The sequence below is a fragment of the Macrotis lagotis genome, chromosome 2 (assembly GCF_037893015.1).
Source record: "Macrotis lagotis isolate mMagLag1 chromosome 2, bilby.v1.9.chrom.fasta, whole genome shotgun sequence".
NCBI lineage: Eukaryota > Metazoa > Chordata > Mammalia > Peramelemorphia > Peramelidae > Macrotis > Macrotis lagotis.
In genome coordinates this window covers 66,956,454-66,982,889 of record NC_133659.1, presented here as the reverse complement: position 1 = coordinate 66,982,889, position 26,436 = coordinate 66,956,454, and the positions used below count along the sequence as shown (strand labels likewise).

Sequence of the window (26,436 nt, the reverse complement as noted above, 5' to 3'; positions counted from 1 at the left end):
TCTTGCACCAAGTTATTAATTTCCCTTCCAATTCTTGCTTCTGTAGGTCTCATTTATTTTTCTTTTTTTTCCTCTAGCACTGTCATTCCTTTTAATAAAAAACACTTTGAACTTTTTTTTTTAAGTACAGAACTCTATACCTGAGAATACTTTTTCTTGCACTGCCGCCATTTTTGGTCCTGCTCTGGATCTGAGACAGAATTCTTGTGTATGGAGTAGTACCCCAGAATTGTTTAAATTTGCATTTCTCAATTTCTGATTCAGAACATTTTTATATGGCTACTGATAAGTCTGGATTTCTTCCTCTGAAATTAATAATCTTTGATCATTTATCAACTGGGGAATGGCTTTTAACTGTGACTCAGTTCCCTAACCATCTAATCAGACCTTGTTGCAAAGATTTCTACTTAACCCCTTCCTCCAACATATTCTGCTGTTTTCCTAAAATGTCAAGTTAATTTAAGGAAGAAAAGAGTATTTCCACTTTTGGGAAAGGGGAGAGGCAGGGAGGAAAGAACTCTCATAGGACATAGTAAATGAACTGCATCTTGAAGGAAAATGAGAATTCTAGGAGACTGAATGAAGTCTATAAGAATGGTACTCTAGTAATGGGGGTAGGGGAGAGAGATAGGGCTACTTGTGTTGAGGCATAGAAATGAGATATAGAATATTGGGTTTAGGAAACTGCTAGTAGGCTAATCTAACTGGGAGATAAAAGTACACTAAGGAGGGTGATATAAATTAAGTGTGAAAAGGTAAGTGGGAACCAAATTGTGAAGAACTCTTTCTTTTTCTCAATTACATGTAAAAATTTTTTGGCAAAATTCATTTTTTAAAAACTTTCAGTTCAAAATTCTGTTCTCTCCTTCTTTCTCTACCCTCCCCTCCTTGAGAAGGCAAGGAATTTGATATATATTATACATGTGAAATTAAAATATATTTCCATATTAGCCATGCTGGCAAAAAAAAAAGAAAAAAGATGCAATGATTTGCATTCAGATTCCATTAGTTCTTTCTCTGGAAGTAGAGAGCATTTTTCAACACAAGTCCTTTGAAATTATCTTAAATCATTGTATTGATCAGAAAAACTAAGTCATTCACAGTTGATCTTTGTACAATATTACAGTTATTACTGTTCAAAATGTTCTCCTGGTTCTGTTCACATCAGTTCATATAAATCTCAGAAAGCTCATTATTTCTTATAATACAACAGCATTCCATCATAATCTTATAGTGTACCTTTTTTTAGTCATTCCCCAATTAATGGGTATTGCCTCAATTTCCAACTTGTTGCCACCACAAAAAGAACTGCTAGATATATATTTTTGTGCATTTAGGTACTTTTCCTTTTTCTTTTGATCTCTTCAGGTATTGCTAGGTCAAAGGGATTGAACAGTGCTATGGCTCTTTGAGCATAGTTCCAAATTGCTGCCCAGAATGGTTGAATCAGTGTCTCAATTTTTCATCATTCTTTCTAACATGCCATTTTCTTTTTGTCATTTTAGTCTTGATAGGTATGAGGTGGTAGAACTTTGTTTCTTAAAAATTACTCTTTATTTTTTCAGTCAACAAAAATATTCTTTCTCTATCCCAATCGCTACAAATTGAAGACAAAGAACAAAACCCCCATTGCATATACAGTTGAACAAAAAACTCTATACACAGAATACATTATGTATTTTCACATAAATTAAATACATACAAAACATAGGCCTCATTCTATAATCTGGACTTGAAACATCTCTATCAAGAGGTGGTCTTCTCAAATGATGGTTTGTCATTACAATGATCAGAGTTCTAAAATCTAATCAAAGTTGTTTTCCTTTATATATTGTCATCATATAAACTGTTATTCAGATTCTTCCCATTTCACTCTATATAAGTTAATATAAATCTCATATTTCTCTGAAAACATCCCCATCATTTGTTACTGTAAATTAGTATTCTATAATGTTTATATACCATAACTTGTTTAACCATTCCCCTGTTGATCCCCCTCAGATCCCCATTTTTTTGATACCCCAAAAAAGAAATTTAAATGTCTTTGTACCTATTTAGAGGTAAGAATGAATTCCTTCCAATTTTCCCTTCTCTCCTATTTCCTTATTGAGCAGAATGTATTACTTTATGTGTGTGTATGTGTGTGAAAAGCCTTTGGCTAAATTCAGATGAAAATGAGGTTCAAGTGTCAGCCCCTCCTTCCTTCTTGCTTGTATAGATTTTTATTTGTGTATCTTGATTTATGTGAGACAATTTTTCTTAACCTTCTTTTCCTGATTTATTCCTCTTTCCCTTTATCACTACTGAGTAGAATTTTTTTAAAAAATGGAAAATAAATGAGACCTACAGAAGCAAAAATGGGCAGCTAGGTGGTGTATCACTGGATAGAGCATCAACTCTGGAGTCAGGAGGACCTGAGTTTAAATCTGGTCTGTCATGCCCTTGATGTCAATGATCTTCTTTGAGAATAAAGGACAAACAACAATTGAGTACAACAGGATTCAAAGGGACTTATGTTTCATCTCCTGAGAGTTATTCTTCTTTAGTCATTTATTATTGTTCATTTCATTACTATATTTTTTTCAAGTTCTCTGTTCCCTTCATAATGGTGGTTGCTAAATAAATCATGTGTACTCCTGACTGGCCTTTCTGTGGTAGGAGTCTGGAACTGGCTCTTGCTCTACTGAACAACTCTCCCTCGTCTACACCAATAGTGTATATTCCTGGCCAGCCCCATATTTCCAGTGTCTCATTACAACATCTGAGTTGGAAAAAATGACTCAAATGACTTTTACTTGGAGTTCCTCATCAAGAGTTGATCTGGTGTATTTTCTAGATCTGTCTGAAGTAGTTTTGGGGGTAGCTCTATCTCCTTTGCCTGTGAAGAACTAAGTTTAGGAAGAAGAGCTTATTATTTTAACCAAAATCATTCAATCAATGAGCATTTGTTAAGTACCTTTTATATGCTAAGCACTACATAAGGCAATATGCATATAAATAAAGACACTTAACCCCATTGTCTTGTAAAAACCTAAAAACAAAACAAAACATATAAATACAAAGAAGCAATCCCTAATTTTCTTAGAAAAAAATAACATGGACAAATATAAATATATGAATATATTTATTTGCACATTACTACAATAATCTCGTAAAAGTAAAGATAATCTCCCCTCCCTCCACAAAGATATCTCAGGAAAATTAAAGTGAGAGAAAAAAAGTGTACTTCAGTCTGTATTCAGATACTATCAACTGTCTCTGGGTGGATTACATTCTTCATCATAAGTTCAGGATATATGTGTTTGTGTGTGTGTGTGTGTGTGTGTGTGTGTGTGTGTGTGTGTGTGTGTATGTGTGTGTGTGTGTGTATTTCCCCACAGGGGTTATTATATATGTCCATTAAGTATGTCTATCTTTTCCCTCCCCATCCTCATTTATCCTAATTTCTCTCTTTTCACCTTGTACCTCCTCAAAAATGTAGTGTCTGACTACCCTCTCCCATGTTCTTCCCTCTTTTCTATCACCTAGACCCTCCCTCCCCTCCTTCAATCGCCTTTCCCCATCCCTTTTCTTTCTTTTCCCCTCTACTGTAAGATAGATTTCTATACCCTATTGAGTATGTTATTTTCTCTTTGAGCCATTTCCAATGAGTAAAGACTCACTCACTTCCCCTTCCATTCAATTGCAAAACTTTCTTCTTGCCTCTTTTATGTGAAATATTGTAGCCCATTCTACTTCTCCTTTCCCTTTCTCTAAGTACATTCCTTTCTCACCCATTAACTCCATCTTTCTATTCCCCCTGGTTTTTGTGAGGGAATTGGGAGGGCTAAGTGACTTGCCCAAGGTTACTGGCTGGGTAATTATTAAATGTCTGAGGTCAGATTTGAAATCAGATTCTCCCAAGTCCATGGCCAGTGCTCTAACCATTGCACCACCTAGCTGTCCCCTAACTCCATCTTTATATTATACCTTCATATTCAGCTCCCTCCTGTGCCTTGTCTATATATATTCCTTCTAACTACTCTAAGAATATTCATATGAGTTACCAGTATCTTGTTCCCACATAAGAATACAAGCAGCTGTTTAACATCATTAAACCCCTCATAATTTACCCTTCTTCATCCACCCTCTGTATGCTTCAACTGAGTCCCGTACTTGGAGATCAAACTTTCTGTTCGGCTCTGGTCATTTCAACAGGAAAGTTTGAAAGTTCCCTATTTCATTGAATGTCCATCTTTCCCTCTGAAAGACTACATTGAGTTTTGTTGAGTAGTTGATTTTTGGTTGTAATCCAAGCCCTTTGCCTTCCAGAATATCATATTCCAAACTCTACAAACTCTTAATGTAGAAGCTGCTAATCTTGTGTTATCCTGATTGTAGCTCCATATTTGAATTGTTTTTTTGCCCTGACTGTTTATAATATTTTCTCTTTGACTTGGGAGTTTTAGAATTTGACTATAATATTCCTGGTAGTTTTTATTTTGGTATCTCTTTCAGGAGAAATTGGTGGATTCCCTCAATTTCTATTTTACCCTCTGCTTCTAGGATCTCAGGGCAATTTTCCTGGAGAATTTCTTGAAAAATGAAGTCTAGACTCTTCCTGGTCATGACTTTCAGGTAGCCCAGTTATTTTAAAATTATCTTTCCCAGATCTGTTTTCCAAGTCAGTTGTTTTTCCAATGAGCTATTTCATGTTTTCTTCCAGTTTTGTTTTATTGTTTCTTGATTTCTCACAAAGTCCTCAGCTTCCCTTAGCTCCATTCTACATTTGAAGGAGTTATTTTCTTCAAAGAGCTTGTTTATCTCCTTTTTCATCTGGCCAATTCTGCTTTTTAAGGTATTCTTCTCCTCATTGACCTTTTGGATTGTTTTTCCATTTGACTTAAAATGGTTTTTAAGATGTTGTTTTCTTCAGTGGTTTTTTTTAAAAATCTCCTTCAATAAGCTGCTGACTTGTTTTTTGTGATTTTCCATCATCACTCTATTTTCTTTTCCCAGTTTTTCCTCTACCTCCCTTGTTTCTCAAAATCTTTTTTTTTTAGCTGAGACACTGCTGAGACTAATTCATATTTTTCTTGGAGGCTTTGGATATAGAAGTTTTGACTTTGTTATCTTCTTCTGAGTGTGTGTTTTGATCCTTCTGTAGGACCCAAGTAATTGTCTATGGTCAGATTCTTTTTCTTCTGTTGTTAGCTCATTCCCCTAACCTATGAATTGATTTTAACTCTTTGTTAAAGTGGGGTTCTGCTTCCAGAATGTAGGATGCATTTTCCTAAGCCTCTGAGGATTTTTGCAGATGTTTTCAGCCCCCTTCTAACTACTCTAAGAAGATTCATATGAGTTACCAGTATCTTCTTCCCATGTAGGAATACAAGCAGCTGTACATCATTAAATCCCTCATAATTTACCCTTCTCATCCACCCTCTCTATGCTTCACCATCCTTCAAGGTCTTATGAGAGAATCTAACTGATTTCCTGGTCTGTGTTTGACCACAGACACTCCCCTCTGCCCTGAAACTGTGAAGAGGGAGTCCCTGCTCCACTATGGGCAGTGTGGGGCCCCAGACTGTGACCTGGATCTAAGACCTCTGTAGTCTCCCCTGCCTGCCCCTTACTGTCTGAGGGCCAAGTGCTCTGGAAGCAGCTTCTGGGTAGTTCTGCTGGTTCCTGGGTCAGGGTTGTACTGAATTCTGCACTGTCCTGGGCTCAGTGCTAATTCTGGTGCAGCAGAGTTTTCTTGGTGAAAACTGCCCTTGCTGCCACAGACCCAAGTGCCCCTCAGGGATCCAGGAGTCCTGGCTATTCCTGGATGGCTGGAGCTGATTCACTCCAGCATGGCCTAGATTGTGTTGTAGCCCTTTCCAACCCTAATGGAACAGACCCTTCCCGTGCATCTTCCAAGTTGTCTTGGGCTGGAAAATTGTTTCACTCAGTTTTTCTGTAGATTTCACCATGCTAGAATTTGGTTAGAGTCATCATTTTAAGGCATTTGGAGTGTTACAGGGAGAGCTTCTGGGATTTCCTGCCTTCGTTCCACCATCTTGCCTCCACTCTGATTATATATGAAGAATATAAATCAACCACTAAGTATGTATTAAATGCCTGCTATGTGCTATGCACTATGCTAAGGGCTAAGAAGACGAGTACAAGGAAAGAAAGAACCCTTACTTACAAGGAACTTGTATTCTGAATATACTATAAAGAACAAACAAAAAATAAATATGAGGTAGTTAAGGGAGTTAGCCACAGGCAGGAGATGAATGATGATAATAAGAAACGTAAGTCAAAATTCCTGGCCATAGGCAGACTAGTTTTAGAAATATAAATTTGGCAGCTCACTGGAGGATAGATTGAAAGAATGAGAAATATAAAGCAGGGAGACCATTGAACTAAACCCTGGCTGCACACAGAATGTGAGAGAAGTTGCAGTGGCAACATCAATAAAGCTGGGCAACTAAACTGTGGGAGGGGATATGAGAGGGAAATGTTAAGAATGAATCTGAGGTTGGGAACCTTGATGACTAGGAGGACTGAGTTCTTAAGAGAAAGTGAAATGTTGGGAGAGGGAAATGAATTGTGTTTTGGACAGCGAGATGGAGATGCCTGTGGGATAGGAAGTTGGAGATATCTAAACAATAGGTGATGTGGGATTGAACATCAGGAAAGAGGAAATGGCTGATATCCAGAGGGAGTCATCAATGTAGAAAGGATAAAAGAACCCATGAGAATTAATAAGACATTAAGAAACTGTAGAGAGAAAAGATGACAGAGGGAAACACAGGCTTAGTGAGTAGGAAATGGATGATCAAGGAAAGAAGAATCAGGACTTAAGAAGACCCATGATGAAGCAGGTTTACAATTTCTGGGCAAAGAGGAGATGAACTATAGATGGAGAATGAGATATATCTTCTGATATAATCAATGAGTTAATTTGTTTTGCCTGCCTATACCTAGTTGTTATAAAGAGGGGGTTTTTATGAAGGGGAGGAAGGTTGGTGGGTAGTAATAGTGTTGCCCCTCCACCTTCCAAAAAAGGAGAAAAATAAGAGCTTCAATAAAACATTACAAGAAAGCAGAAATAAGTTTAAAAAGTGTCATAAACAGTTTATCACTACAGTGTTAGTTTAAATCTGTTTTGAACAATTAAATAATTGAAACAGCTTCATTTATAATATTTTTCTATTTTCATTTGTATTGAAATGTTCTTACTTGCTATGTTTATAACAAAAAAGTTTTAAGAATGAAAAAAGACAAAGTAAGAGACAAACAGATAGGAAAAGTAGGGGACAGTAGAATCATGGAAGTAAAATATATCCAGAGGAAGGTGGCAAATGACAATGTGAAAGGTCATAAAGAAAGGTGAAGTAAAAATAAGCCCTGAGAAAAGAACTTCACATTTAATACTTAAGAGTAGAATTTCAGCTGAATTGATGGGGTTGAAATGATACAAATAGTTCAGAAATAATGAGTGAAGATAGCTTTTCCTAGGAATCAGAATTTGAACCTATATTGTCAGAATTCAAATGCATCTCTTTTTACCATACTAAAATACTTTGAATTGGGAGGGCACTATGTTCAAGGGGACATTAATTTATGCATTTTTAAGTTCCCAGGGATTGTAGGCAGGATTTGGAGTTAAGTAGAAGATTGTGAAGCAAATTCAGAACTCTTTGAGAAAGGAGGGAGAATGATCTGAAGACATGATATGGATTATAAAGACAGACTGAATCTCAAAGAAGTTGATGAGTACTTCAAAAGGTGGCAACAAGCAGAGGAGGAACATTCACTACAGGACAGGAATTCAAGCTTCTATTATCAACAGAAAATGTGTGAGGAGAAGAAAATAAAAAGGAAGGGGAGTTTGTTAACTTCCCTGTAAGATCAAGAAATTCAGAAAACACGATGGATCAGGATATGGACTGTGGAAGAAGAGAGCTGAGGGGAATAGGGATGAAAATACAAGGACACATGCTACTGGAAAGGATTTTTTTGTATTATTGACTGAATCAGTGACAGAAACACAGGGATTTTGATTGTTGGGGAATGGGCAAAAGTTAATATGATTGTAGCCCCTGCCCTCCAGGATCATAGAGGAGTGGGGGAATTGGCTCCAATTTTTAATGGCTAGTCACTTCAAATTCCCAGGACCTGGGGTTAGAGGTAGGTGGATGTGGCAGAGACTTCTAAGAGCTGATGAATAGCTGGTATGCTGTTCTTCTCAGTGCCAGTACTGAACCTTCATTCTGAGATTATAGAGAATGAGACACTGGAAATACTCTGTAAATTCAACAATACTTGCCACCCCCCGCCTGCCCCCCCCATCCTAGGCCTTCTGGTGCATATGGCTGCCAGAGGTGCAGGCTCTCTGATGGCACTTCTCCTTTAGGGAAATTCCAGCTCCATAACATATTCTAAGATAGCAAGAGAGACAGAATACCTCCATGACATTCTTGCTGTGAAACAAGTAATCAGGTTCCTATCCTTGAGTCCTTACAATCACAGGATCTCTAAGAGATGCTTCTTGTAGAGCAAATTCTCTAGTGCTTCTCTTACCTTGAAGTCTGACATCACTAATGGATAGGAATCTCCTCTGAGACAGAAGCCCTACTACTTATGCTTATGGTTCCTGGAGGTCCTGGATTTCTTATGGTTCTAAGACTTGGCAAATAATGACTGTAAGTAGATGCCTGAAGGTGGGATTCAATTCAAGTATGGCATTAGCTTCATAGCTTTATAAATGTTTGTTGAATGAAATGTATGAATAAGCAAAAATTACTTAACAGTGCAGAGGCTAAAAAAGTCTATTTCATCCTAAGAAAGTTATTGTTATCAGATTTCAGTAGAAAATGGACCCTTCAAACCCCAAATTACCTTAAAATCTCCAATTTGCTCAATAAGTATTTATTATTAAAATTGTTTTTTTTTGTTTTTTTAGGTTTTTCTAGGCAATGGGGTTGAGTGGCTTGCCCAAGGCCACACAGTTAGGTAATTATTAAGTGTCTGAGGCTGTATTTGAACTCAGGTACTCCTGACTCCAGGGTTGGTTCTCTATCCACTGCACCACCTAGCTGCCCCATTAAAATTGTAGAAATCTAGATTTCATCGCCATTTGTAAATGAATAAATATCATAATACAAAAAGTAATAGAATAGAATAATGTAAGTTCAGTCCTCCCCTTTTGACCCTTCTCTTGATTCTGTCCTAGAATAAAACCTATTAAAAGACCTGGTTTAACAATAAAAGAATTATACTATGCAGGAAGAAGTATAAGTAACTACAAGGATGAAGAGAAAATATAAATGCTTAATCCCCCAGTTTCTTCCTGGCGATAGATATTCTTACCTGCATTCTTCATCACTTTTGATGAGGGGGTCAGAGCCTACTGTACCCACCAGGAACTTAGGACTAAGCAAAGGCAGACGAACATGCTGCAGCACCTATAAGATAATAAACACTACTAAAGGTACCAGTCTACAATCTGGAATACATCCAATTGGGTGTATGACTCAGGGATAACTATACTCTCCAATTTTGCTTTCATTTATTTTGTGATTTAATTAGAAATGGTGAAATAGAAAAAAGAAAAGATGATACACATAAGATAAAGATAAAGAGATGGACAGGAATTACAAAGGTGGAAAAAAACATTAAGAGGTTATGATCTGCATCAGAAGAGGGACTAACCATATTGCTGAAACCATAAGTTAGAAATAGATTAAAAAAAGATTTCAAACAACCAATACAGTGATGCAAATAAATTAATTTAATTTATTCTAGTTCTTTACTTCAAGCACCTTATGTCATTTAAGGCTATTTTGAGTTTTTAACAGAGCAAGTGAACTTAAACAAAATTAACAGTTCCAGATAAAATCTAGTTAATTAGAGACTATACAAATTAATAATGGTGGTTTTCAAATGTTTTCTACCCTAAAGTCACTAAGGTTCCATAGCGTTCCTTTATTTCCCGTTTCTCCTTTCCCATCCCTCACTACTAAAGAATATCACAATTTCCAAGCTGTTGGGAAAAAATTATGATAATTATATTTACTCTTATATTGTCAATTTCAGATTTTACAGGTCATAACTTACATTGCTATGTAAATCTATAAATCATATTGTTTAATAATCTCTATATATTCTAATTCTAAATCTAAATGTCATAAAATAGTGTAGAAATTTTCAAGCAAGTTTAAGAGATACACAAATCATTCCAAACATATTTCGGCTTAGCTAGTGCCAATTTTATAGTACCTGATAGAGAAATTTAAGAGTTCTTTCATTTTTCTGATATGAAAGCAAATTACCAACTCTTGGGTAGAGGAAATCCTTTCCTAATATTACCTGTGGAAGTTGGGGCCGTCTTTCTTGAATACTATATTTAACCCAGGCCATCACAGCATTGAACACTTGTTCTTCACTTCGAACATTTAGTTCATCACTGGATATAATGTCAATTAGTTGATTGGCTGGAAGCAGCATAAATTCCTCACTTTCCATCACCTGTTCAAAAGTATACAAGGATAAAATGAAAATATTTGCAGTCATAGATAATTGAGATGCGGTCAACATTCTAACTTGTTCAAGTTTCAATCAACATCATATGATATAACATAAGAAAGGACAAAATTAAAATTATGAAACCTTTGTCTTAAAGAAGGGTTAGAGATTAGACCTTTGATTTCAATGTTAATTCCTGAGTGAGAAAACTCATTAACAGTGTAGGTTGGTACCTTTCCTAGAACTTACAATTTTAAGAGGGTTGCACAGAACACAGAGAAGTTAAGGAATTTACTTAGGGTCACTTAGTAATGTTTGATATGTACTGAATGTTTGATAAATTAATGTATCTCTCACCTGATACCTCAATCCCCTCTACAATATCCCTCCTAAAAAGCTCATCATGTCCCTCCATTTAAATACCTCTAAATAAAAGTTAAACTTTTTATTTAATAAGAAAGATAGCTCATATTTTAATAAAACTTTAAAATTAGCAAAATAAGTATATAAGAACCACAAAGGCTGAAAGAACATTAAGAGATTATGATCTGCATCGGAAGAGGAACTAACTATATTGTGGAAACCACAAATTTGAAACAGATTAAAAAATAAGATTTTCAAACAACCAATATAGTGATGCAAATTCAGTAATATAATTTATTCTAGTTATTTACTTCAAGCACCTTATGTCATTTAAGGATATTTTGAGTTATTTAGCAGAACTTAAGTGAACTTAAAATTAATAATAATAAAAATTAACATTTCCAGATAAAATCTAGTCAATGCACTAGAGAATATACAAATTAATAATGGTGGTTCTCCATTGTACACCCTCCATTGTACACAGCAATATGGGGGTGATGATCAACCTTAATGGACTTGCTCATTCCATCAGTGCAACAATCAGGCACAACTTTGGGGTTTCTGTGATGGAGAATACCATCTGTATCCAGAGAAAGAATTGTGTAGTTTGAACAAAGACCAAAGACTATTACCTTTAATTAAAAAAAACAAACAAACATTATCTTATTATGTAATTTTCATATCACTTATACTTTATTTTTCTTCCTTAAGAATATGATTTCTCGGGGTGGCTAGGTGGCATAGTGGATAAAGCACTGGCCTTGGAGTCAGGAGTACCTGGGTTCAAATCCGGTCTCAGACACTAGCTAGCTGTGTGGCCTTGGGCAAGCCACTTAACCCCATTTGCCTTGCAAAAACAAAAAACAAAAAAAAAAAGAATATGATTTCTCTCTCTTCACATTCAACTTAGATCAGTGTATACCATGGAAACAATGTAAAGACTAACAGACTGCCTTCTGTGGGGGTGGGGGAAGGGAAGCAAAACTGGGGGGAATTGTAAAATTCAAAATAAATAAAATCTTTCTAAAAAAAAATAATGGTGGTCCTCCAGTGTTTTCCACCCTGGAGCTACTAAGGTTCCATAGCATTCCTTTATTTCTTCTCCCTCCTTTCTCATCCCTCACTACTACAAGAATACATATCATCTGTTTGAAGTCTAATCCTTTTTTTTTTGCTTTTTGCAAGGGAAATGGGGTTAAGTGACTTGCCCAAGGTCACACAGCTAGGTAATTATTAAGTGTCTGAGACTGAATTTGAGCTCAGATCCTCCTGAATCCAGAGCTGGTGCTCTACTTACTGCGCACCCAGCTGCCCTGTCTAATTCATTTTGGAACAAGTCTAATTGTTAGGAAGTTCTGAATTCTATGCCCAAATCAGCTAAAATTCTTCTAATTTTGAAACTTTGTTTCTCTCTAGGACCACACAGAACAAGTATAGTCCTTTTTTCCATTGACAATCTTTCAAATATTTGAGGATTGTTATTATGTCTATTCTAAATCTTCCCTTCTCTAGGCAAAAACGTCCTCATAATATAGCTTTAAAGTCTCCTCTGCAGTCTTAGTCTGCAATATACAGGAAGACAGGGTGGTCAGAAGGGTCAAATATAGCAGTAAAGGTCAAGAAGGATGAGGATAAGAAAAAAATCATCCCATATATCAATTAAGAGATCAACGGAGGGGGTGGCTAGGTGGCGTAGTGGATAAAGCACTGGCCTTGGAGTCAGGAGTACCTGGGTTCAAACCCGGTCTCAGACACTTAATAATTACCTAACTGTGTGGCCTTGGGCAAGCCACTTAACCCCATTTGCCTTGCAAAAACCTAAAAAAAAAATCATCTTCAACTAAAAATGCTTTCCCCAATTTGCCGTTGATCTCTTTTTTTTAGGGTTTTTTTTTTCAAGGCAAATGGGGTTAAGTGGCTTGCCCAAGGCCACACAGCTAGGTAATTATTAAGTGTCTAAGACCAGGTTTGAACCCAGGTACTCCTGACTCCAAGGCCGGTGCTTTATCCACTACGCCACCTAGCCACCCCTGAATGATGATTTTGGAAGCTCCTATCAAGGGTTTAGAAAAGGGTAAGAGGAAAGTACAGGGATTCATTGTAGAGAACTTATAATGATGATGATGATGATGATAATAACAATATTGTTATTTAAGGATGAGGGTGACCTAGATATACATCAAAGCCTTAGAGAAGTAACTTGTAGACAGGAAGAGAACAGCAAGTTGAAATCCAAGGTAGGGTAAATGGTAAAAGTGCTTTGTATTCTAAATGAGTTCAGGGAACCAGACCTACTTGAACTATATATAAAAATCAATACCATGATTACTGAACTTTGGTTACATATCTTCATTTGAAAGCCCAAGGAGATTTAGGCTTCTTGTTGTAGAAGTAGATATTTACCCACCATATGAAAAGGAAAAAAAGTAGTTATACAAGATAAGTGATGTGACTAATATGGAAATATAATTATACACATTCAACTTATATCAAATTGTTTGCTGCCATGGGGAAGGGGAAAGGGAGAGTGGGATGGTGGTAGAAAGACATGGAACTCAAAATCTTGCAAAAAGATGAATGTTAAAAACTACCTTTGCATGTAACTGGAAAAAAATAAAATAAAAAAGAAAGAAGAAATGCGATGGCAAAATTTTTCTGAACAGAATTCCAGAAAATATATGCAAACATTTAAAAAGGAAAACTGTGATCATTATTAAGAGTCAGCATACAGTTGTGAAGAAGCAAATTAACTTAATTTCCTTTTCTGACAGATTTTTGAAGTGCCTAAAGCATATATTGATCTGAGAAGCCTCTTGTTAGTTTTCTGAAAAAGATGGAAAGATCTGACTATTACAGTTAGAATAAATGAGTTGACCAAAAAAGTAGTCACCATTGGGTATGTCAAGGCACTCCTTAGTTCTGTATTATTGAAAACTTTTATTATGATTTGAATGAATGCGCAGATGGCATATTTCTTAAACTTCTAGGTAATAGGAAACAAGGGAGAGAGAGAACACATTAGATGACAGATGGTATTGACAAGAGAGGTCCCACTTCATCTATTAAACATTATGACCCAAGGCAAATCTCAACCTTAACGTCCCAAGAAATTCTCTAAAACTCTAAGCTATATACCAGCTGCAGATCTGCTCTTAGCACAATATTTGGCACATAAGTAGGTACTATTATAGTGTCAGTTGTTAGTTGTTGTTATCTGCTATGGTAGAGGGAGTTTCCTCAACAAGAGTTCCCTACACCAATGAAATCTTAAGTCCAGACAACAAATGAATGAAGGCACGAATAAATATATATTAAAAATCTCAAGAGATTAGAATGATGGGTCAAATCTAAACACGAAATTTAAGAGAGAAATTTACAGACCAATTCTTTGGTTAAAACCCAAACCAAACCACTTTATAAGTACAGAATGGGGGAGTAAACGTAGATAACAGTCTATGAAACAAAAAAGTTTGTGGTCTTTAGGAGACTTATAAACTCAAAAGGAATGAACACTAGGTCGATGTAGTAAAAGAAAATAATGTAATCTTAAATTGTATTTATAGAATAGTGTTTAAAACAAGGGAGTTTATAGTCCTATTATATCATCCTGATTAGACCACATTTGTTGTAATTTGAGATTCTACATTTTAGGAAGGACACTGACCAAATGGAGCAGGTATAGATGACCCCTGCCACACTGGTGAGAGGATGGAAACTATGCCATTCAAGGATCAAATGAAGAAAGTGCAGATGTTTATTTAGAGAAGTTTAAGCTACCTTTAAGAATTTTAAGTCTAGGGGCGGCTAGGTGGTGCAGTAGAGAAAGCACCGGCCCTGGAGTCAGGAGTACCTGGGTTCAAATCTGGTCTCAGGCACTTAATAATTACCTAGCTGTGCAAGCCACTTAACCCCATTTGCCTTGCAAAAATGTAAACCTAAACCTAAAGAGAAAAAAAAATTTAAGTCTGCAACATGGAAGAAACATTAGGCTGGTTTCGTTTGGCCCTAGGTGAAAGAACTAGACTACATACCACAGACTAAAGTGATAGAATAATGGGTTAGAGAAAAGCAGATTTTGACCCAGTGTAAGGAATAACTTTCTAACAATTAAAGCTTTATAATAGCAGAATAGATCATTTCAATAGGAAACGCATTGGATTTAAGTACAAGTTAGGTGAAAAGTTCATAAAATCAGATGATCATGGATCATAACTTAGAAGAGACAATGTCAAATTCCTTCATTTTACTGAGAAGGGCACTGAGGCCCAGAAAGGCTATGTATCTTATTCAAGGTAATACAATTAGCAATTGTCAGGTCTTCTAATTCCAAATTCAGTGATTTGTACTACATTGTCAGAAGGCATTTTTAAGAGTTTTTGCAATTAATACCTTCATCAAGTATGGTTTGTAGTATTTAGCCCCCTGAGATCCCTTCCAATCCCTAAATTTAATTATTTTGGAAAAATTGTATGGCCATGAAACATTATTTTGATTATTCATCATGGTGGCACATCATAGGTTACTAGGTGGTGCAGTGGATTAATGCACTGGTCTTGGAGTCAGGACGATAAAGTTTAAATCTAGCCTCAGACACTTGACATTTACTAGCTGTGTAACTTTAGGCAAGTCACTTAACCCTGTCTGCTTTGCATCCAGGGTCATCTCCAGTCATCCTGATCCATATCTGGCTACTGGACCCAGATGACTCTGGAGGAGAAAGTGAGGCTTGTGACCTAGCACAGACCCACTCAATCAAATCCAATTCATGTGCTTGTCATGGCATCACCTTCCTGATGTCATGATGTTCTTTGAAAATGAAGGACAAAAAACAAAACATAAGGCTATTTATGATTTTTGGAAAGAACCAAAAGTTACATAGAGCCAAGTGGGTATGCAAGCTGAGTAATCCTTTTCAGTCAAAATTTAGGTGTGATTGTGAAGTCATGTTTTTGAGGCAATTTAAAAAGTGTTCTGAAGAATATCAGCACCCCTGGGATGGATGTTTACTTCCTCTGGTATTACATGAATGTATTATTTTGAAGGTGCCAATACTGAATGCATACTTTTTTATATGCTTGTTTAAAAACTAATCTTATTTGATAGTCATTTTCTAGAGCAGCTATGGTTGAATGTACTTGAGTTCATTTCTATCTTGCCTGCTTGGATTCATTTAAAGATAATGGGGCAAATTATCAACAATAAAGAGAGGATTTCTGGCTCATGCGACCAACAAGATGATGGTCTAGACATTTTATCCAATTCCCCAAACCTCTCAGACTTCTCTCATAGAAATACTGTGCCAAATATAAAGAAATTTTATATATATAGCACTAGTCCTGGAGTCAGGAAGACCTGAGTTCAAATTTGATTTCAGTCACTTAATACTTAGCTGTGTGACCTTGGGCCAAGTCACTTAACCCCATTACCTTGCAAAAATGTAGAAAAACCCCCAACCCCCCCCCCCCAAACTTCAGCTGTTTCCATGATCTAGGGCACTAAGAAGTTAAAAAAGGTTTAAAGAAAATATAAACTGATGCTCACTAACCCTGAGCTCATTCAGCAACCCCTCCTTCACTTCTCACCTGATCAGCAGCAGTACAGAGCAGATTCAAAGACATACAGAAGCTTACAGCCAATCTATCCCAACAACTTTGTCCTCTCTCCATCTTTTCAGTGATGTAGAGACCCAGCTCATGGCTGTAGAAATTTTTTCAGACCAACTTGTTTATATAGCCTTTCAGGAGCAAAAAGCTTCCAGATACAGGGTCTCTAACCTGGAAGTACCAATGCTACAAGCTCTGAACTGAGATTAACCCTCAGACTGCTGCTTCCAGGGAAAGCAGGTTCTGAACCTCTAGAAATAAGCCACAGAACTCAGGAACAAAAGGAGTTGGACAGGTCACCATTAGAAGACATCAGGCTTGTGGAGAGCTATGCAGCACCTCCACCAAACCTAAGAGAAAAGTATAGCATCCAACTAGGACCAGTTCTGATCACCCAAAATTTATCAGTCATAGAGACACTGGTGAACTGCGAACTGTCCAGTGTTGTAGGAAGAGGCTGAGATGCTTTGAGATCAAGTCACTGCCAAAGAAGTCAGAAGTGGATGGGATGATAAGGAAAATAAAGTACCAGAATTGCAGGATGAAGAAAAAAATCTCAACATAAACATAAACAATAAATAAATAAATAACCAACAGGAAAATAATAATAATAGAAGGAAAGCAAGTTCTGGCATTTATTACTACTGCAAAGCAAAGGATTCGAAGGAACAGAGAACTGAGTGAAATTTGAGAATATGGAACTACAACTTGCTGTTCTTGAGTTATCTATTAGAGCAGAATTTATGCCCTGCACAATAAAAATGAGTAGACTAGAAAAACTTGAATTTGTGGTAGCAAGCCTCACCAAAGAAATATAGAAAAGGGGGCAGCTAGGTGGTGTAGTGGATAAAGCACCGGCCCTAGAGTGGTTCAAATCCGGTCTCAGACACTTAATAACTACCTAGCTGTGTGGCCTTGGGCAACCCACTTAACCCCGTTTGCCTTGCAAAAACCTTAAAAAAAAAAAAAAAAAAGAAAAAAGAAATATAGAAGAGAAAAATATACTGGGGAATTAATGAGAAAGAACAGAAGTAAACAAAACAAGACTTAATATGTTCACTATACAAAGAAAACATTAAGAATCCTGAAGATAAGATGCACAGAGAAAACCTACAGACTATGGGTCTCCCAGAAGAACATGATAGGACCAAAAAAAAAAAAAACCCTTAACTTCATAATGAAAGAAATAATATAGAGGAACTGTCCATAAATTCTGAACATAAAAAATAAAATCCCAAGTAAAAATATTCACATATCACCTCCAGGAAAAAACAAACAAAAATGAAGACTATAAATTCCAAGACATACAGAGGTTAAATTTAACAATTCAATTCAGAAACAAGTTCTGCAAGTTATCAAGAGAAGGGATTCAGGATGCAAGTCAGGAAAACCTATCCAGCAAATATAAGCCTAATTATATGAACCAAAAGACAGATTCAATACTAAAGAGTTTGAAACATTTTTGGGGAAAAAACCCAACACCATTACTGAAGGAATTTATTTGCCTCCTGATTACCCCAAAACAACAGAAATGTAGGAGTGAACAGACAAGGAAATAGCAACACTGTGACAACAGATAGACCATAAGAGGTTTCTTGTATACTAGAAGAGGGTGAATGCAGAAATCTGAAGAAGAGGTGGATAGGGGATATTATGTACAGAATCTGGTGATACCTGCCTAAAAGTGAATGCTTTTTTGGGACTACATTGCAAAATGGGAGGGTATATGAAAGGAGGGGAGGGGAGCAGAGGGAGAGTGTGGGAATGAGTGATGTGTTTGGGTCAAATCAAGGGCTTGCAAATAAGGGTAAGGTGACCTGTGCTATCAAAAAGTGAAAGAGCCTACAAGGAGAAAAAAAGTAAATTAGACTTACTTGAGAGGTGGGATGAGATTTCACTGATGAATGAATGTATATGCCTAGAAGTGACATGAGATGCAGATCTTACAATGGGTGAGGACTGGGAGATTTGCTTTCTGAAAGGTCTACCTTTCTTGTTACTAGGGGGTGAAAAGGAAGGGGAGGGAGAAGAAATGTTCATAAGAGAGGATATAGATCAGTAGAAGAGGGGAGTGATCCTCTAGCATGAGACAGTGAACCCTCAAATACCTGAAATAATGAGTGCTGTTCTGAGAGTAGGGCACAGGAAAGGAACTATGGGGGTAAACCCTACAAGGTTGAGGCAGAAAATGCTAAGAGGACAGAACCTAGAATGGACATCTATCTTGGAAGCTTTGCTTGAATGAAGAATATAGAAAAAAGAAATCAGATAAATACAGGGTCATGAATCACAGAATGAGAGTCTAGAGTAAAGAGAAAGAGAATATGGTTAATAAAGAGATGGAAGAAATTCTTTATTGTAAGGAGTATAAAAAATGAAATTAAAAAACCCAATGAATAGGACTAGATGAAGAGGAGGAGAGAAAGGGTAAATCTACTTTACTGAGAAAGGAAAGAAGAGATTATACACACACACACACACACACACACACAGAAAACACACACGAGAGTGTAACAAATAAAAACTAAGGAAGGGATCAGGGATAACAGGAAGAGTCAGTGGGAATAAAGCCATCTTAAAAAAAAGATTTAAGTTAAACTATGGAACACAATACTATATTTACAACAGGAGAAGAGAAACTGAAATCCTAATTAAACACCCTCCTCCCCTTATTTTAGAGAAGAAGGAAAATATATACACCTAATACAACTGAGAAGGGTACTGAATGGATTAAACAATCCAATACAACAAAGAAGAGAAACAGATATAGATAAGAAAACAAAACTCCACAATCTGTTGTTTATGAGAAAAACATTTAAAAAATAAAGACATACACAAAATAAAGCTGAGAGGATGAATAATCAAATGAATTTAAAAAAAATCAGGAGATGCTATCTATCATAGCTAGCAGACAAAGCAAAAACAAACATTAAAAAAAGGAAATAAACAAGGAAATATTTTACTGAAATGGTCCACAGACAACAAATCAATGTCTAGGAATAAACTTACATGCTTCTAAATGCCTTAGCACTGAAATTCATAAAAGACACATTATGTGAACTTCAAGAAGATTTAGTTTTAAGAAGTTTCAATATCCTATGAGTTTTAGATAAATCTAACATAAAGACTAAAAAAAATAGAAAATATGAAACTAAACTAGAGTTAAAAGACTTTTGGTACTTTCTAAATGGGATAGCAAAAATATATAATTTTTTTTTTGCCAAATGCAACTTTTACAAAAATAATCATATAATAATAGAGCACGGAAATATTGCTATCAAAATAGCCCTAACATCCTTTATAGATCATAATGCCATAAAAATAGAAATTATTTTAGAAATCACAAATAAAATATACAGGTCTAAATGGAAACCTAATAATGAAACCATTAATAAATGGGTCAAAAACAAATCATAGGAACAATAGAAAATCTGTTATGTAAAAAAATTATAATAATGACACAATGCCAAAATTTTTGAGATACAGCTGGGGGAAAAAATCATACATTAAAAACAAATTGAAAATGAGAAGATCAATGAATTGAATATACATTTAAAAAAAATCAGGGAGTCAAATAAGCCTAAAACACAAAAGAGGAGATATTTAAAAATTAGAGGGGGAAACAGGTAAATCTGAAACAAAAACTCCAAAGGAATAATAAATTAAACTAAAAGCTAGGGTTTTTTTTGAAAACGACTTTAATAAGAAAAGAAAATAAAGTCAATAAAATAGTAAATGAACAGGTTGAAATAATAGAAGATATAAAACTAGAAAATATAAAAAGAATGAGAACATTATGTAAACAATTATATGCTAAGAAAACAAAACACAAAAGAATATCTTTCAAAAATAAAATATTCAACTATCAGAAGACCTGATAGAGATCTCAAATAACTTGATCTCAGAAAAAGAAATACAACAGAAAAGAAATTATTGGACCTGATGGAGAATTCTATCAAACTTTTACAGAACAGTTAGTTCTTTAATTCACAAACTTTTCTCAAAAATTCAGAGGCAAATCTACCAGAATCCTTTGATGAGATATAGTCCTAGTACTTAAAACAGAAAAATATAAAACATGGAAAGAAAACTATAGGCCATTTATCTGTACTGAATACTGATTCAAATTTAACCCCTCCCCCCAACATATTAGAGGCAGCTAGGTGGCATGGTGGAGAGGACATTGGCCCTGGAATCTGGAGATCCTGAGTTCAAAACCAGCCTCAGACACTTAATAATTACTTAGCTGAGAGATCTTGGGCAAGTCACTTAACCCCCTCCCAACCTCCCCCCCCACAAAATCAAACAGATTACAGTGATTTCCCCATTTATAAGACACACCTTAATTTTGGGACAGGAAATTTGAAAAAAAAAATGTATTACATAAAGTTATTGAACATAAGTTTTATTCATCATGAAATTCAAGGCCCTTCTGCTCATAGCTTTCAGGCATCTTTTGGGCAAGGTTTGGATACATGTTTAGTTGATTCCATTTCATGAACCTGAAAGCATCAATTGTGTCTCCTTTGAAATCAGGAACTTCTTCATCAGCAATTTTTCTGGCCTCCTGCTGAACTGTCTTTGTGGACACAGGAATTCCACTTGCCCTTTGTTCTTCAATCCATCTCTCCAATTCCCTCTCTAACTCAGGCCATTTGGCTGCCTTGCCTCTCAAGGCCTTCTTCTGCTGTGATGTTTTCAGTTAGGTTTCTCCTTCCAGCATCCAGTCTCAGATTGTTTTCTCAGTTGGAGGAGGACCAAACTGATGTTCAATAGCACAATTTTTTTGAACTTGAATTCATCATTTGACGAAAATCTTTTCTGAGCCATTTCTGGGCAGAATGTGGCAAAAGATAACCTAATATACCAGTAACAAATGTGAGACAATGAGCAAAGACAAGCACGAAAAAGCAAGAAATGCAAGTAAAAACTGGGAGCATTTTATTCAGTGGTTGTAGATTTTTTTACTCAGAGACTTCAATTTTTTGAAAAAAGGGTGCGTCTTATATTTGGGGAAATATGGTATACCAGAGACAGAAGGATGGTTCAACTTTAGGAAAACATTCAACATAATTAATCATATTAATAATTCTAAACATCTAAAACCATATTATTACCTCAGTAGAGACCAAAAAAAGCCTATGACAAAATATAACACTCTTTTCTATTAAAAACCCCAGATAGTACAGGCACAGAGGGGTCTTTTCAAAAAATATTAAAAGTATCTTTTTAAAACCAAAAGTAAACATGACATGCAATGGAGATATAATAGAACCTTTTCCAATATATACAGGAGGGAAACAAAGATGCCTATTCTTTTCATTATTATTTCATATAGTTCTAGAAATGCTAGGAAATAAAATAATTAAAGAGGAGAGGAAATTATCCCTGTTGGCTGATGACATGATGGTTTACTTGGGAAACCCCTAGGGAGTGAGCAAAGATACTAGTTGAGACAATTAATAACTTTATCGAAGTTGCAGGTTACAAAATAAATGCTCAAAAATCAACAACATTTTTATTTATTAATAACAAACACGAAAAGCAATAATAGAAGGGGAAATCACATTCCAGATAACTGCAAATTGATAAATAATTTTGGGATCAACCTGCCAAAACACACACAAAAGACTTGTATAGATTCAATTATGAAATATCCCTTAAAGAACTAAAGAACAACTCAAATAGCTGCAAGAATATTCAATATTCATGCATGTCAGAATAACGAACATGATAATACCAACAAAACTAATTTTCAATCTTAATGCTATACCAATCAAATTATCAAGAGGATACTTTATAGAGCTTGATAAAATTATAACAAAATTCCTTTGGAAAAATAAAAAAAACCTTGAAAATGATAATGAAATAAGATAATGAAAAGGAGGAAGGAGAATGGCACTTCTGGATTTCAAACTATACTATAATGCACCAGTCATCAAAACCATCTGATATTGGTTAAAAAAATGACAGTTTTAATGAAATGGACTAGAGAGAGATTCAAAAACAATACAATTCAATAACTCAAGTGTTTCATAAAATAGAAAACATAAGTTACTCAAGACAAGCTCCCTATATGATTAAAAACTGCTAGAAAAATGGGAAAGAAATATGAGAGAAATTAGGCTTAGATCAAAACCTTACACTGCATTCCACAATAAACTCTGAATGGATACAAAACTTTAATATTAAAGATGATACTAGAAAAAAATTAAGAGAAACAGATCATATATCTCTTGCAGTTATGACTAAGAAATGTATTCTCACAGACAACATTAATGTATCTATGAACAGGATAAAAAGGAAAATGTCAAATAGAAAAAAAATCTTTGTATCAAATTTCTGATAAGGGATTGGGAATTAAAAATATGCTAAATGACACACACTCTAATAGCCAGTGCTGAATAGCTAAATGGTCATAGGATATGAACAGTTTTCAAAAGAGTAAATTTATTCCCCCAATTCAGGAGACTGTCCTCCAGTATGGAGACCAAAAGTCCCACTTCTATTGATTGTGATTTTTTTATTTTGTCATTGCTTTCATAGAATCCTATGTATTCTCCCTCCTTTTTCTCTCTGAGGATCATCTCATATGATAAACACTATTATTTAAGGGGAAGGGGTCATCATAATTGATTGATACGCTGAAAATGTGTAACACCTGTACATCTCCTACAAGTATTCCCCATCGTGTAGAAATATGCTTCTAATCATTAATAAGAGAAATAAAAAATTTTAAAAAACTGAACCTTAGGGGCAGCTAGGTGGTACAGTGAATAGAACACTGGCCCTGGAGTCAGGAGTACCTGAGTTCAAATCCGGCCTCAGACACTTAATAATTACCTAGCTGTGTGGCCTTGGGCAAGCCACTTAACCCCATTGCCTTGCAAAAACCTTAAAAAAAAAAAAGAAATTGGGCACTTAAATTCATTCTTGGTGGACTGTGAAATGGTATGATAATTTTGAAAAGCAATTTGTAATTATGTAAATTTAAAGAATATATATCCTTTGAGCCAGAGACTATTACTGGCTTAAATCCTGAGAAGTCATTGATAAGAAAAAAATTCACATATACTACAAAATATTTACAGCAGTACTTTTTGTGATTGCTAAGAAATGGAGATAGTAGATACTCATTGGTTAGGGAATGGTTAAATAAATTGTGGCATATGAATGTAATGATAATGATATACTATTATGCTGTAAGAAATTTTGTGTAAAAATACTTAGAAGCATGGAAATAACATATTGATATCCCCAACCTTCATGGATGTAGGCAGTGCAAAATCAATTGTGATAACCCTTTCCCCTCAAATAATAGTACTTATCATATCAGATGGTCCTCAGGGAGGAAAAGGGTGAAAGAAAAGGGTGGGATACTATGAAAAGATCAATAAATTAAAAATCAATAGAAAAGGGGTCTTCAAATTAGAGGATAATCTTTTGAATTGGGGGCCAAGTTTGGGTAATCTCATCCAAGAATAAAGTTCATAATAGATAAGCCATGCAAAGATGGAGACAACAGCATGCTTCCCAGTTCGACAAATATAAAACACCTAGGTAATAAGGGAGTGTACTAGGTTTTGGGGTTATAGGTATAAAAAGTTAATAGTCTGTGCACTTGGAAAACCAATATTTTACTGGGGAATACGAGTATATAGTATAAGCAAAAGGTATTTAGTAATAATTTTAAGGAGAAGCTCTGTGACAGGAAGTAGCATCTCACCTGTGATCTGAGGGAAGTTAGGGATTCTATGAAGTAGTTATGCAGGGAGAGCATTCCTAATGGGACCAATCCCTTGCACAAGGGTCTAAAAACGGAAAAGATGCAATGACATATATGGAGGAAGAGAAGCAGGTCAGTCTGATGAAGGATGGTGTGAGAAGAGGAGTAACATGAATTGGAATGGAAAAGAATATGAAAATCCAAGATAAGAGTTCTGAAGGCAACCAAACATTTTGTGCTTCAGTCATGAGAACCTGAGCTCTAGCAGAAGAGAAAAGGGGAGGAGTCCAAAAGAGGTTGTGGAGGTAGCATCAGTAAGACTTGACAATTGACTGAATATTGGGAGTTGAGGAAGATTCAAGTATCATTGTAAGTTTACAAATCTAGGTTCCTAGAAGAATGGTGTTACCATTAGTAAAAATAGAAAAGTTAAGATGAAGGGGTGAATTTGGGGGAGGAGAAATATAATGAGTTTGTTTTGGAGATAAGTTTTAGATGTCTACCAGGTAACAATTTTGATCATATGGCTGGTGACTTAGCATGGCATCTCCTCACTCAAATCCAAATCACTTGCTTGTCATGGCATCACCTCCCTGATGTCATGGTCTTCTTTGAGAAGGAAGGACAAACATTATTCCTGACTGATACTATGTGATTATCTCATCCAGAAGACTACTGATTATGAAAAGTATTGTTACATAATTTGTAATTTTGAAAACTGTAACTTCACAGGACACAAATTGTAAATGTTTCTTAAACTTAAAAAAGTTAAGATGGACTGTAAGAATTATTCCTTATAACACACTGTTAGTGGAGTTGTGAATTGATCCAATCATTCTGGAGAGCGATTTGCAACTAGGAGCAAAGAATAATTTGACCCAGCAATACCAAAACTAGCTCTATATATATCCAAAAGAAATCATTAAAAAGGGGAAGCTAGGTGGCAGTGGGTGGAGCACTGGCTCTGGAGTCAGGAGTACCTGAGTTCAAATTTGGCCTCAGACACTTAATAATTACCTAGCTGTGTGGCCTTGGGCAAGCCACTTAACCCCATTGCCTTGCAAAAAAAAAAAATAAAATAAATAAAAGGAAAAAGAAATCATTTAAAAAAAGGGAAATGTTTCACATGTTTAAAAATATTTATAGCTGCTTCCAAAACCTTAAAGTTACAAATTCTCTCCCTCCTACCCAACTTCCCCTCTTTGAGAAAGCAAGTTAATTGATATAGGTTAAAAATATGTAGTCAAGAAAAACATTAGAATAGTCATGTTGTAAAAGTAAACATTACCTCCCCAAAAAGAAACCAAGGAACACAGTGCTTTGATAATAACAATAACTAATACTGCTAATCTAGGCAGAAATATTCCCAGAGAGTAGGAAAATAAAACCCCAATCTACATACTTACAATAATTTGCTATAAATATCCTTTTGGAATATACATTTTCCTTCTGTCCCCCAGTTTCCTTGTTCACTTCACTGTGAGTTCCTTGAAAGCAGGAATTGTCTTTTGTCTTTTTTTTCTTTTCTTCAGCAATTAGCACAATGCTTGGCACAAAGACACTTAATAAGTGCTTACTGGTTGACTGTTAACTTTGTATTTTATGAATCAATCTCCTTAGAAAAGTTACTACAGAGAAAATATCTAAGAAGGAGTATCATGGAAGAGAAATGGCATTATATTTGGGCAAGTCACTTAAAACTTTTGGGCTCTGTTTCCTTATCTGTAAAATCTGAGTCTGTGGAAATGATCAGGATCAGTTATTGCTCAGGAAATCTTGCTTCATAAATTACTGACTTTGTAAACTACTGACTCTAGTTTTTAAGCCAATTTTCTGTGAAATTCGACATGACTATTCTCCAGTCTGCTAACAGGGGTGAACTAAAAAAATGCTTCAGAAATTGCAGGGCTGAATATTAAGATTCCAGGGACTATTACAATGCCTCCACCCCATAAAGCCTCCCTGAAATGAGTGGCAACTCACACCCATCATTCCAACATGGTCAAATGGCCAAATACTGGAAAGTTAAGAGTACCATTGCTTCTTCTTGAAATATATAATTGTTGCATATTAACAAACATGAGAACTAAAATAAAAAAAAAACAAGATTTATGATTTCATTGGTGCTGTGAACTTCTGATAAGAAAATTCCCTGTATCATGGAAGATTGGCAACTACTATGCAATTTACATATAAAAAAACCTAAAAATTCTAGTGAGTTATCCTAAGTCTTGTGAATAGCTGGGA

General features: G+C 35.6%; 1 protein-coding gene across 3 annotated transcripts in view; it reads right to left on the bottom strand.

Moving 5' to 3' along the window:
* Positions 1-26,436, bottom strand: part of KLHL20 (kelch like family member 20) — a 75,672-nt gene that overhangs the window by 25,531 nt on the left and 23,705 nt on the right. For all 3 annotated transcript variants that reach the window (XM_074222045.1, XM_074222046.1, XM_074222044.1), the window contains 2 exons: positions 10,342-10,500; positions 9,343-9,437 (listed from right to left, as the gene is read on the bottom strand). In XM_074222045.1, the coding sequence (XP_074078146.1) occupies positions 9,343-9,437; positions 10,342-10,500 (254 nt within the window). The remainder of the gene's footprint in view (positions 1-9,342; positions 9,438-10,341; positions 10,501-26,436) is intronic.